The 13,555-nt window shown below is 43.4% G+C and overlaps 1 protein-coding gene across 3 annotated transcripts in view; it reads left to right on the top strand.

Moving 5' to 3' along the window:
• The window catches only part of SAMSN1 (SAM domain, SH3 domain and nuclear localization signals 1), a 124,560-nt gene that overhangs the window by 25,686 nt on the left and 85,319 nt on the right, over positions 1 to 13,555 (top strand). For all 3 annotated transcript variants that reach the window (XM_077342406.1, XM_077342407.1, XM_077342408.1), the window contains 3 exons: positions 532 to 569; positions 1,007 to 1,093; positions 6,843 to 6,919. In XM_077342406.1, the coding sequence (XP_077198521.1) occupies positions 532 to 569; positions 1,007 to 1,093; positions 6,843 to 6,919 (202 nt within the window). The remainder of the gene's footprint in view (positions 1 to 531; positions 570 to 1,006; positions 1,094 to 6,842; positions 6,920 to 13,555) is intronic.

The following is a 13,555-nucleotide window of genomic DNA, read 5'->3' as shown; positions in this document are numbered from 1 at the left end:
TTGCCCCTCTCATCATATACATGTCGCTTTATAGCTAATATATACTCTTGTCCTGGGGGGGGGGGGGATTGAGTTGGTTGTTCTGCCCTGATCTGGAATACAATCTCCCAGCTTTTCAAATGTATGTATTCTAGATGGCCACCCAATCATTACATATAATGAATAATATAAGTCAATGATTTATGAATGATTTACAACCTGAACAAGTCTGGTTCCCTCAATGGCTGGGTGAATGCTTAGTGATGAATAATAGATGGAAAGAAAATTAGAATCAGACTGGAAAGATTTTATTCATCCTAAGTAGACCAACCATATGATAAATGACATGTAATCCTTGAATACTTTAGAAAGTCTAACAGACCTATTATGGGTGGAACTGTTGTCAGAGAGATCCTATCTTATCACAATATCCATTGTGCTTTGTGTATTCAAACATCATTTAAAGACAGTATTATGTCCTTGTTCACTCTTCTGGAGAAATAGGTTTAAACTATATATATTTGATTATGCCACATTCTTTTTCCTTCCTAGGTCCATCCAGAAATCCATGTCAGAGAATGAAGCATTTGGTAATTAAAACTGTACTGTGTTTTGCCTTTGTATTGTTTCTTACCATGTAAAAATTGCATTTAGACCTGGTCCAGATTTCTGTGTAAAACATTTTTATTCTATGGGGCTAGAGGGGCATTTTTCATGACTGTGGAAAAGTTTAGATGCAGTCTTCTGTTGACTGATCACTGGATCCAAGTCACTTTGTGTATAACTATCATGTACACTAGATTAGCCCAGGGAGTTCAACTGCCCCTTTTATAAGAACTCCCTGGATCAGTTCAATGCTAATGTGAGGATCAAGCTATAAATATTATGGCAATTGGCCACAACTATTTTCCCCTCTGGAAGATTTTGCAGAAAAGTTGGTCAATTTTATCCCAAAGTTAATTGTGTATTCGTTCCATCACTATTATAATATCAGTTTTGAAAACTGTTTTCTGTGCTTCTCTTTAAGATAGAAAAAATGTGAATGGCATAATCGGGCAGCTTCCCAAGAAGCAAGAGAATGATTTGTACTTCAGAAGGCACTGTCAGTCTGAAGGTAATTGCAAAATGCATTTCAGCTGATTTTGCATTTTCTACAAAACATTTTAAAGGGCACAGAGGAAAACAGTGAAATGATTTGTCAAGGCTTTTGTATGGGGGGGGTGAGGGGAATGCTTCCCCAAGGGAAAAAATGTATTTTAACTAAGGAAGAAATTGAAGTAAGGAACTGCATGGCTGGTATTAAATGCTTCCTATAGATCAGTAGAACCCACATGCAGGGTTTGGTTTTTTTATTGCTGCACAGGGTAGATGGAATCAATGTGGCAATATCTAAAACACTGCAGTACATTTTGGTTCACCCAGTCTCAAAAAAGGTATTGTGGAGCTAGAAAACATTCAGAAAATGGTAACCAAACTGAAAAGGGTTTGGGCACTTCCCCTATGAGTAAAAGCTAAAGGGTTTAGGAGCTTTCATGTTATAAGGAAGGAGGTGCAAACTGCTGAAACTAAGGGTCAACCAATGAAGTTGATAGACAGTAGGTGGAGGAACAGAAAAGAAAGTAGTCCTTTACACAATGTGTGCTTAACCTCAGAAATGTACTGCTACATGAAATGATGGTCCCTAGTATATGTGGTTTTAACTGGGGGGGAAGGGGGAGTTTGAAAAATTCTTGGGATGATGAGTTCATTAAAACACAGTGTGTTTTTCTACTGCCACAAAAGAAAAGAGTTCCTTTTGCTACCAAACAAAATACGTATTCTGGGGATTTTTGGATCTGTATGTATAAAAGCCATGTGGGAACTGGGCTGTAATAAAAATAATATGAAGGAGATTTAGTTAAAATGAGAGCCGGCTCCAAACAAATTTGTGAAATTATCTTCAGAACAGAACATAGAAATAATGAATTCCATGTGACAGTCACCTCCAGGTTGGACGATTGTAACTTGCTCTACTTGGGCCTGCCCTTGTCCCTACCCTGAAAACTGCAACAGGTCCAAAATGCAGCTGTTCTGGTTCTCACAAGAACACCAAGGATAGTCCACATCAGGCCTGTCCTTGTGCAGCTGTTTTGGCTCTTGGTTGAAGTCCAGATCAGGTTCAAGGTTTGGTATTAACTTTTAAGGCCATATATGGCCTGGGTCCCATGCACCTGACGGACTATCTAACTGAATATATCCCCCCCCAAAAAAATACTTTGCACTAACAGGCTGGTGATCCTTGGCCCGAGAGATACATTTGGCCCCAACCAGGGCCAGGATTTTTTCAGTCTTGGCCCCCACCTAGTAGAATGAGCTCCCAGAAGAGCTGCAGGCCCTTCAAGAGCTAACCCAGTTTCAAAGGGCCTGCAAGAGGGAACTCTTCCACCAGGCATTGGGTTAGCGCGTTGATTAGTAACATTGGTATTGCCCCCCTCCTGCAGCAATCTCCCCTAGATATGAGTAATTATGTATTGGCAACTATTAGATACTGTTGGTGATGGAATTTTAAGGAATCGTTTTTAACTGGTTTTGTTGCTAATTAACTTTTCTGATGGTACTATTGTAATTTAATTTCATGTTGTTAACTGCCCATAGCTGGCTTGCTAGGAGGGGCACCATATACATCCAATAAAATGAACAAATAGTTACAAATGTATAGCTTTTCCAAACACCCAGTTTACTCCTGTTTTCTTGGCAGTTGATCCACAAGCACTGGAATCTGTTCTTTTGCATATCTGCTATCCTTGTGCGTTTTCGCAGTTATGAAATCAGTTTATTTTCTTCCAATAGTGAGGATTTTGGAAGCTAAGCAGAGTCAGCCTGGGCTAGTATTTGGACAGGAGACTTCCAAGGAACATCAGGGTGGTGATGCAGAGGCTGCCAACAACTACCCCTGAACATACCTTTAAAACCCTTTGGGTCACTATATGTCAGCTGTGATATGACTGAGCAGTGGGGGAGTAGTGTCAGAAGAACCAGAAAAAAATAAGGGGAAGTGAGAACCAAAGGCACAAAAATATGGGCCAAAATCAGTAGATCAATCAAAGTAGTATGGGTCCAGAACTGATTTCTCTTACTACCTTCCTGGATCAGGGAAATGCTTTGGATGTAGTTTCTCAATTTCAATAAAGCTTTTGATAAGGTCTCGTATGATATTCTTGTTGACAACTTGGTAAAATGTAGTATGGATCCCATTACTGTTAGGTGGATTGATAACTGGTTGACAGATTGCACCCAAAAAGTGCTTCTTAATGGTTCGTCATATTCTTGGAGAGGAGTGGCAAGTGGACTGCCTCAGGAATCTGTCCTGGCCCCTGTGTTCTTCAACATATTCATAAATGATTTGGATGAAGGAATAGAGGTGGTACTTATTAAGTTTTCAGATGATACTAAACTAGGAGGGGTAGTAAACACAGCAGAAGACAGAAGCAGGATACATGATGGCAGGCTGGAAAATTGGGCTAAAATGAATAAAATGAATTTCAATAGTGATAAATGTAAAGTTCATTTAGGTAGGAAAAATTAGATGCATCATTATAGGATAGGGGATACCAGTCTAAGCAGTAGTATGTGTAAAAGAGATCTAGGGGTCTTACTAGACCATACACTGAACATGAATGAGCAGTGTGACTTAGTGGCTAAAAAGGCAAATGCAATTTTGGGATGTATAAAAGGTAGTATAGTGTCCAGATCATGTGAGGCGATGGAAGTGTTTCTGCCAATGGATGGTGTGCAACTCCTAGTGATTCACTCCACCAGGAACCTGGGCATGATCCTGGATGCTTTCCTTAAAGGTCACAAAGGTAGCATGGCTGACATTTTACCACCACTGCCAAGCCAAGCCCTACTTGGCCCCAGAACATCTAGCCACAGTGATCTATGCAACGGTCACCTCTAGACAACTGCAACTCGCTCTACATAGGCCTACCCTTATCCTTAATCCAAAAATTACAACTAGTGCAGAATGCCACAGCCAGGATTCTCACTAATACATCACGGAGATTCAACATGTGGTCTGTACTCCAACAACTCAGCTGGCTCCCAACTGAATTCCTATGCTCTGCCACCTCCAACTGGCCTCAAAGAGGTGCGTTGGACATCAACAAGGGACCAAAGCCTTCTCTATCCTAGCCTCTACCTGGTGGAATGAGCTCCCTGATAAGATCAGGGCCCTGCCCAAATTCCCTCAATTTCACTGGGCCTACAAAAGGGAGCTCTTCCACCAGGCACAACAGTATATGACATACCTAAGGGTTCTGTTAAGGTTACTGTTTCTGTTGAAATGTTCTAATTTATATGTTATGATGTTCTATGTAATTACCCAATGACATTTCATGTAAACCGCCCAGTGCCGTATGGAAGGGCAGTATAAAAATCTAAATAAATAGTACCACTTTACTCTGCTCTGGTTAGACCTCACTGTGTTCAGTTTTAGTACTGTGTTCAGTTTTAGGCACCACAACTGAAGAAGGTTGTAGACAAACTGGACAAACTGGAGTGAGTCCAGAGGAGGGCAACAAAACTGGTGAGAGGTTTGAAGACATATGAGGAAGGGTTGAGGAAACTTGGTTTGTTTGAAGAGTAGATGAGTCAGAGCTTGATATGACAGCCATCTTCAAATACTTGAAGAATTGTCACATAGAGCAGTGGTCCCCAGCCTCAGCGCCAGGCCACGGCTCCCTCTTCCCACCCCCCACCCCCGAAGCAAGAAGCTCGCCAGGCCATGAGCAAATCGGCCGCCAAAGCAGCCGATTAGCTTGCGGCCTGGCAAGCTTCTTGTTTCGGGAGGGGGGGGAAGAGAAGCTTGCCAGGCCGCAAGCTAATAGGCCGCTTTGGCGGCCGATTTGCTGGCGGCCCAGAGGGACGGAGAGAGGGAGCAGCGGCCGCCGACATGGCGGAGGCGCAAACGCACATGCGCGGACTGCCATGCATGCATGTTTGTGCCTGGCAGGGGCGCAAATGCGCACGTGTGGAAGCGCTGTGCATGTGCGCGCGTGTGGGCTGCCGCGCACGTGTGTTTTTGCCCCTGCCGGGTGCTTACACGCACGCGCAAGTTCGCACGTGCGCATTTGCGCTGGGGCTGCCACACATGCGCGGGGCCCCGGGCCGACCTCTCCCCCCACTCTGGCACAGCGGTCCGTAGCAACCGGAAGGTTGCGGACCGCTGACGTAGAAGATGGAGCAGAGTTGTTTTTGGTTGCGCCAGAGTGTAGGACCAGAACCAACAGGATGAAATTAATTCAAAACAATTTTCAGCTTCATATCTGGAAGAAGTTCCTGAGTGGTTCCTCAGTGGAATGGGCTTACTTTGGAGGTGGTGGGTTCTCCTTCTTTGGGAGTTTTGAAGCCAAGGCTAGATAGCCATCTGACGGAAATGCTGATTCTGTGAACATAGGCAGATGGGTGGGCAAAAAGATGTCTGAGTGGGTAAGTGGGTGGGCAAAAAAGATTGTGTCTGAGCTTGGCTCTTGTGGCCCTTTCTTGCATGGACAGGTAAATGCTGATGGCCACTTTGGCCTCAAAAGGTGAATTTCCTCCAGATCAGACTGACCAGGGATTCAGGGCTTTGGGGAGGAGGGGCATCATCTGGACATGGGATTAGGCGTGAGTAGGTAGTTGTGATTTCTGCATTCTGCAGGGAGTTGCACTCTGGAGGTCCCAAGTCTATGATTTTTATGATAAAATCCTTGAGAATTCCAGTACAAATTATTTCATTATTTCAATATCAAATTATGATATTGTCCAATTTTTATAAGCAGAGTTTATAACCAAAAATTATAAGCAGAGCCAGCTTGATGTAGTGGTTAAGAGCGGCAACCTCTAATCTGGCGAACTGGGTTTAATTCCCTGCTCCTCCACATGCAGCCAGCTGAGTGACCTTGGGCTCATCACAGTACTGTTAGAGCTGTTCTGACTGAGCAGTCATATAAGGGCTCTCAGTCTCACCTACCTCACCTACCTCACAGGATCTCTGTTGTGGGAAGAAGAAAGGGAAGGCAATTGTAAGCCAATTTGACATTCCTAGTAGAGAAAAGTGGCATATAAAAAACTACTGTTCCTCTTTTTATTCTCACCTCCCCCCCCCAAAAAAAAAACACACATGGATTTTCCTTAATTTTTAAAAAATTCTTTCTCTCCACAGCTTTAGAGGGATCTGATGGGGAGATATCTAAAGACCTGACAAATAGATTTCTCAGCTGTTAGTTGGACTCTGCAATGTGGAGAGGCATTTAAGCTGTCCTAGATCCATTTAAATGCCTTCCTCCCAGCGTGCCCCCCCAAACACAGAGCCCAGCAAATAGCTGATCAGCTGTTTGTCAGGCTGTGCACTGGGAGTGGAGGCATTTAAATGCTCCCAACAACCAAGCTGTGGAAAGAGACTTATCTCCGCAGATATCTGGTGTAATTATTCAGTAGTGAACCCCACAGAACATGAGATCCAGATGAATCAAAACACTGAACTACAGGTATAACTTTAAGCATGTAGAGTTAATTTAATAACTGGAAAAAATTGAACTTATGAAGTAGAACTGAAACAACTGTGCTTTAAAAAATAGATTCCTCCAAGTAATCTTCTTAACTCTGGATTGGGAAATTCCTGGATATTTGCGGGGTGGAGCTTGGGGAAGATGGGATTTGGAGAGGGAGCTCAGCAGGGATATAATGCCACAGAGTCTGCCCTCCAAAGCAGCCATTTCCTCCAGTAGAACTAGTCCCTGTAGTCTGGAGAACAGTAGTTCCAATAGGAATCCAGACACAACATGGGGGTTGGTGAACCTACCTCAGTGTCATTAAATTTATAATTTTAAAATTTCCCCCTCCAGAAATGAATGAAGATTATCTCATTGGTGAACGGCTACATTTACTACAAGGAACAAGGATAGAAGGAACTACGTGTCAGGTAACTTTGGAAAAGTCTTTGGGCTGGGGCAAGAATGCCAAAGTCAGCTAGGGTGAATGAACCCCCATCTGTGGTTTTGTGGCACAGGAATCTGAATGTGGGCACCGGGCAGGAGCCTGTTTTGAAACAGAAACATCAAGATCTTCTAAACACTTTACACGCAAATGAACATAGTACTAGCATCATTCATTTCAACCATTTTCTTCCTGCCCTATGCTTAAATTAATGTATTTACAGTATCTGCAGAAGAAACAACTTGCTTCCTTGGAGAAAAAGAGAAATGAGAGAGAATCCTACAGTCTAATTGCCTCTGAATCACATTCTGTCTGTTCAGGAGGCAAGCCGGAAGGAAGTGTGCTCAATCATGACACTGGACAAGAGTATTTGAAAAATTCCTTGCCGTTCCTATTCTAATAATGCTAAATACATCTCCCCCTATGCCCCCTGCAGGATATTCTTTTCATGCAGTTAAATAATGCATTCCACAGATCTTGCATATTCCTGCAACAATAACAAACCTTTCTTCCCTAACTAGAGTTGCCAATGTTCAAGTGGGATCCAATGACCTCCAAGAATTATAACTGATTCCAGGGATTATTTCCACAGGGAAAAATATCTGCTTGGCAGGGTAGACTCTAGGTCATTATGGCCCACTGAACTCCATACCCTGCCTAAATCCTGCCTTCCCCGGGCTCCACTCCCACAATCTCCAGAAATTTCTGAACTCAAAGCTGGCACTCCAAAGCTGTGTTTCAGAGGGTATTTAGCACTTCGCTAGGAGGAGACAGCTGAGGAAGCTACAATCTGCTGACAAAAATCTCTTTAGTCAGAGAAAATGACCATGGGATTTCAAAACACAGGCAGACAACAACCAATAATGATCTAATGAGTTTAGATATGAATGCTGGAATTAATTTAATTCTGATTAGCTATCCTTCTCAGAGTTATCAGACAGTCTATCCTTAGTTCAATTTTTTATTCGGTAATATCTGAATGTACATCCTTAGTGGGGTAAAAAATGAAGAGCAATTTTCAAAATTATTCTTTCACTCTTCTTTGGTGGAACAAAACAAGTTGTTGCTATTGGATTATTTCCTTGGGGGATGGCCAAAATCCTAGATTCTATGCATGTCCCTTTGCCACAATTTATGCTAGGTATGCTCCTGTGTCGGCTGAATTAATTAAGGAATTAAGGCAAATTAGATATGATAGCATCTTAATGGCTTCCCCAAGAATGCTGACTCCATTTTAATGTCATCAAATTATGCTGTGGAGTATCTGCAGTATGATGGGCTGAGGCCGTCTTATTTCCCCCGAGTCTATCAAGTATTACAAGGGGCACCACCCCTACTATGTAGCTATTTCATCATTGGAAAAGAACACCATGGTGTAGCTTCAGAAAAATTTTGCCCTCACAGAATTTTTAAGTGACTTTAAAATGGAGGCCGCATCCTCGTGGTGCCCCTGGCAACACCAGCATGTCTAGTTTGGCCTTTAGTATTGTTGTCTTATTTTATATGTACTGAGTTTCTATTTGGTTTATATCACCCATGGAGACTGAAGAAAAACTTAGCAACCTCTTCCTTCTTTACATAACTAGCCTGCTGTTAAATTAGCTGGCTACAATTTTATCTGACACAGGCCTGTTCTAAGTGCGTCAATCAATCTGGCAAGCTACACTTTGGTGTATGCGTCCTGAATGTTTCTCAATTTTTATAAACATATACTGTGCCTCCAGGCACTCTTCTTCAGAAGACTACATTAATTAACCTACTAGTATGAGCAATTAAGGAAGCCTGACCCTTGGGCCTATGCATAATATTATAAAAGTAATTAATGATACTTTAGATGCTGAACACTGAAGAACAAGAAGGTATGGCAGAAACAGGTGTGGCTACTGACAGCATAGTTACTACTAGCTTCCAAATCAGAGACTGAATTAGACTCTAGAAGAGGGTTTTGTCCTTTCTCAACAACAGTTTTCTTTATAATAATGAAATAGTTTTATTATGAATCAGAAATCCTTTATTGGCATATAAAACTAACATTAAAAAATTAGGATAAATAGATGTCAAGGTCATAGTTGAAGTATCATAGAATCATAGAGTTGGAAGGTACCTCATGGGTCATCTAGTCCAACCTCCTGCACTATGCAGGACACTCACATCCCTATCGCTCATCTACTGAGAAACCACTCTAACTGTCAGGAACAGTTTAGATAAAATTTCTTTTAAATTAATTTCATCCAATTCATTCTGGTCTGTCCATCTGGGGCAAGAGAAAACAATTCTGCTCCATCCTCCATATGGCACCCTTTTAAATACTTGAAGATAATTATCAGATCCCCTCTCAGTCGTCTCCTCTCTAGGCTAAACAGACCAAGCTCCCCCAAACTTTCTTCATATGTCTTGGTCTCCAAACCCCTCACCATCTTTGTTGCCCTCCTCTGGACACGTTCCCGTTTGTCAACATCCCGCTTCAACTGGGGTGCCCAAAACTGATGTCAAGCTGATGGGTCGATAATTACCCGGATCCTCCTTTTTCCATTTCTTGAAGATGGGGACAGCATTTGCCTGCCTCCAATTGTTTGGCACCTCACCTGATCTCCAAAAAGTGTCAAAAATAATGGACAGAGGTTCAGAGATGACATCTGCAAGTTTTTTTGGCAGGCAAGGGGGCACCTTTGGTAAAGAAGATGAGACTCCACTTTTCATTGGCATTTAAAATGGCCACAGCTTTATTCAACACCCAAAACAGAGGGTTGGAGGCAACAAGGGAATGAAGCTGACCTACGCAGTCTGCTGACTGCGGTCCCCAATGCCAAACCATAAGGAGCCCATCAAATTTCCCCGCTGAGAATACGGGTCTCCCCATGTGCATTGGCCTATTCCAGGGAGATGATCTGTGGTGGAGGGCCCGCCCCTTGCCGCGCACGCCGCCGACACAGCGCGCCTCCGGAGGCTCGCGCCGTGGCCGCCGGAGCCGTTGCTCCTTTCCCGGCCCCCCACCCGCCAAAGAGCCGCACGGGTGAGTCCGTGCCGCCCATTAGTACCCTTGGATGCAGTTCATCTGGCCCTGAAGACTTTGCTTCATTTAAAGAAACTAGGTGTTTGTGGACTGCTCCAACAGTGATCCTAGGCCACCATTCCCATCCCCCGTGTTGTGTTACGTTTTTGCCACATTGATCACTATTTCCCTCACAAGAGAAGACTGAGGAGAAATAGGAGTTAAGCAGTTCAGCCCTATCTTCATCATCTGTTATAATTTCACTTTCTTGTCCTTGCAATGGTCCTATGGTGTCCCTATTCTTTTTCTTGCTTGAAATATAACTAACGAAGGCTTTTTTGTTATGTTTAGCATTTCTTGCTAGCCTAAGCTCATATTGAGCTTTAGCTTTTCTAACACTCCCCCTACAATTATTGATTATTTCTTTATACTCATCCTTGGTAATAAGGCCTTCCTTCCATTTCCTACATGACTCTTTTTTATTCTTCAAATCTTTTGACAACTGCTTATGGAGCCAACTTGGCTTCCTTAGGCTCCTTCCATCTTTTCTTCTCAAGGGAATTGTTTGTGATTGAGCCTTCAGTATTTCACTTTTAAGAAATTCCCAGCCCTCTTGGATTCCCATTTCTTTAAGTCCTTCTGACCACGGGACTCTACGCAACATACCTTTAAGTCTGTGAAAATCAGCTTTCCTGAAGTCCAGTCTATACGTATGACTACGTAAAGGTTTTCTCTTTCCCACAATTGAAAATTCCAAAGCACATGGTCACTGCTACGAAGTGTGCCTACTACTTCCACCTCATCTACCAGTTCTTCCCTATTGATGAGAATCAAGTCTAAAATAGCAGAGCCCCTGGCTCCCCACTCTACTTTCTGGGAAATGAAGCTGTCAAAAAGACAAGTTAAGAATTTAATGGAAATAACAGAATGAATAGAAAGAACCCAGAGGAAAATAACAAATATGCTAAAGGTTGTCTCTAACATTTATCCTGGTGCAAGTTCATGACATCCTGCAAAATTTTAGCCATGCTTTCATTTATTTCAGAGTTGTTATTATTTAAAAGAGAAAAAAAACTTTTAAAAGATCAGGAAGTTCCATCTTGTTTAACAAAACGTGTATGCCAATAAAGATACACTGACTCTGACGCTTAAGAAAATGGGGCTTCATTATGTTCTACAGGTATCTGTAAAGAAGGGACAAAAAAAAAAAAAGTTCATGCAACTGTGTGAATATGTTCCTTTGTGAAATCTTCCAGAAAGTGTAACATCTAGCCAAAGGCTCTGCATTGATTTATTATTTGAAGTTTTATTCTGAATAGAAACAACTTTGTATAGAAGGGCGATTGGGAGTTACCCTCAATGTGTTTGCCATTGTGGGAAAGCCTCACACCAAAAGACAACATGAGGGGTTGGGACTACATGTCCCACAGCTCCTTGTGTTGGCACAGGTACTGGAGAATGCTGGGAAAAGGGAGCCAGACCAGAATCACCTTTTCTTATATATGGAGCGGGGAAAGAGGCACATGCCTCTTTCCTTCATCCCCGCCACTGTGGTTGCCCACCCTACCTCCCTGGTTTTATTGTTTACAAAAATAAGTATGAAACAGGAAAATAAAAAATAATCAGAGTTTCATAGTGGTTAAAAACTGTTATGTTTGAATTATTTTTCACAACTTGTGAATTTTATGGCATGGGGAGGAACCATATGTGAGCAGACCAAGCCTGCATGCTGCCCTGCTCTAGAGAGGGGGCCTCCATGGGAGGCTGTGTGTAAGCAGAGCCGGGCGGCTCTCATGGAGGTGGGGGCCTTGACTGCAGAGCTGCATTTCTGGGTGGCAAGGGAACCGGGCAGAGGTTCATGCCTCAACGGGTTCCCAAAATGCTGCCACCTCCCTGTTAACCAGCAGCTCATTGGGGGCACCGGAAGCCTGGCACAGTGCCAGAGGTGAAGCTCAGGGACAGGCGGGGAAGCGGGGAGGTGCAAGTGGGGTGGGGGGTGGAGGGGAAGTGTGGACACGGTGGCAGCCATGGGAGGATGTCGGGGATCGGGGTGGTGGGCAGGGAGGGGCGTCCAGGGTGCGGGGGGAAAGTGTGGGCACAGCGGCAGGCATGGCAGGACATTGGGGATTGGGGTGGAGGGCACGGAGGGGCGTCCAGGGTGGCCGTGGGAAGGGTGGGTTTGTCGCAGGGCGGGCAGGCGGAGGACGATCGCGTACGGTTGGTGGGGAAGGGCATTCCGTGGGTGGAGGGGAAGCGATGTCCTGAAGCCCAGGGAAGTGGGGCGAGGGTCCTCCCTGGCAGCCATCCGTGCAGGATGGCTGCTCGGGAGGAGTGGAGTCTGTGGCGCGGTGGCCGGGAGGCGGGCCAAGTGTCCCATCTCCCGCTTTGCACGCCTCCCAATTGGACACTTGGCCCTGGAGTGCCACTTGGAAGCAGCTCCTGATTCGCTCCTCCCAGTTTTTATCCCGGACAGGGCCCGCCCTAACTCCTCCCCACCAGCCCTTACTGCTTTATTTAATCCGCTCTGCAGGAGCGGGTTAAAGATGTGTTTCAAGCAAAGTTGGAGGCTGCATACTTGAGCAGTGGAATAAAAATGTATTAAATAAATGAATCAACCTTGTATATGTGAGTAGAATTCACTGAAGTGGCAGGATCTCATACTGTGGATTTAACTCAGGACCTACATGTCAAAGAGCTTGGCCTTCATTGTGCTAGAGCATTTTTTAAACCTAAGCAATTAATGGCTTAAAGAATAAGGCTATTGGAGCCTGTGATTGGAATGTTTCTGCTTACAGTTCACCATAAGGAATGTTCACTGAAGTGAAATTGTATTCCCAATATACTCTGTTTGCTTTATCTTCCAATATAGATGTTTTATCGACTATGGGAGAAAAATAAAAAAACAAACAAGAAGTGCTTTCATGATCTATTTTCAAATATGTCTCAGGTCTCATTTTTACCATATACCTATATTCTTAGGCCGATTCCAGACTTTCTACCCTCATACATATTTACAAAGAGAAAAACAATGGAGCATTGTTAGATATTATTAAAATGGCCGACAAATAAAGGAAGACAACATTTGTTTTCTCTCATAAACAGTTCTGCCAGCCTTGTTCATTGTAGACCATAGGCCAAGCAAGAGTCTGCTATTGCTGATTAAGTCGGATGTAAATCTCTAATAAATATATTTTATATAAATAGTTTCAATGATTGTTATGGAAAGTATTCCAAGTTATGAAGATGCATATATATGCTGCTGTTTCATTCTGCTTCTTATAGCATTTACTTTACTCTCTCCACACACATTCAGCTGTGAGTCATTGAGTGAATTCTACTGAAGCATATTTGTGTCAGAATACCAAACTAGACTTTATGGTGGAAAGTTATGGCTGCCACGTGCCTGTCAGGAGTGGGAAATCTCCCACCCACAGTGGAACTTGCCTGCCAGCATTCCAGTGGCTGCCAAGAGAAAGAACAAAAATTAACACCTGCTATTCCCAGAAATGATGTCCTTCTGCTTCCCTAACCCATCTGGTATCTTGCTGGCTGCCAGAGTAGGCCTGGCAATCTTAGGAAATCTGAATTTTCCAAGAATAGGAAACAGAGGAAACTAGAAGTGAATGAGTG

This window comes from Paroedura picta, chromosome 6 (assembly GCF_049243985.1).
Source record: "Paroedura picta isolate Pp20150507F chromosome 6, Ppicta_v3.0, whole genome shotgun sequence".
Lineage (NCBI taxonomy): Eukaryota > Metazoa > Chordata > Lepidosauria > Squamata > Gekkonidae > Paroedura > Paroedura picta.
This window is presented reverse-complemented; position numbering and strand designations above follow the sequence as displayed.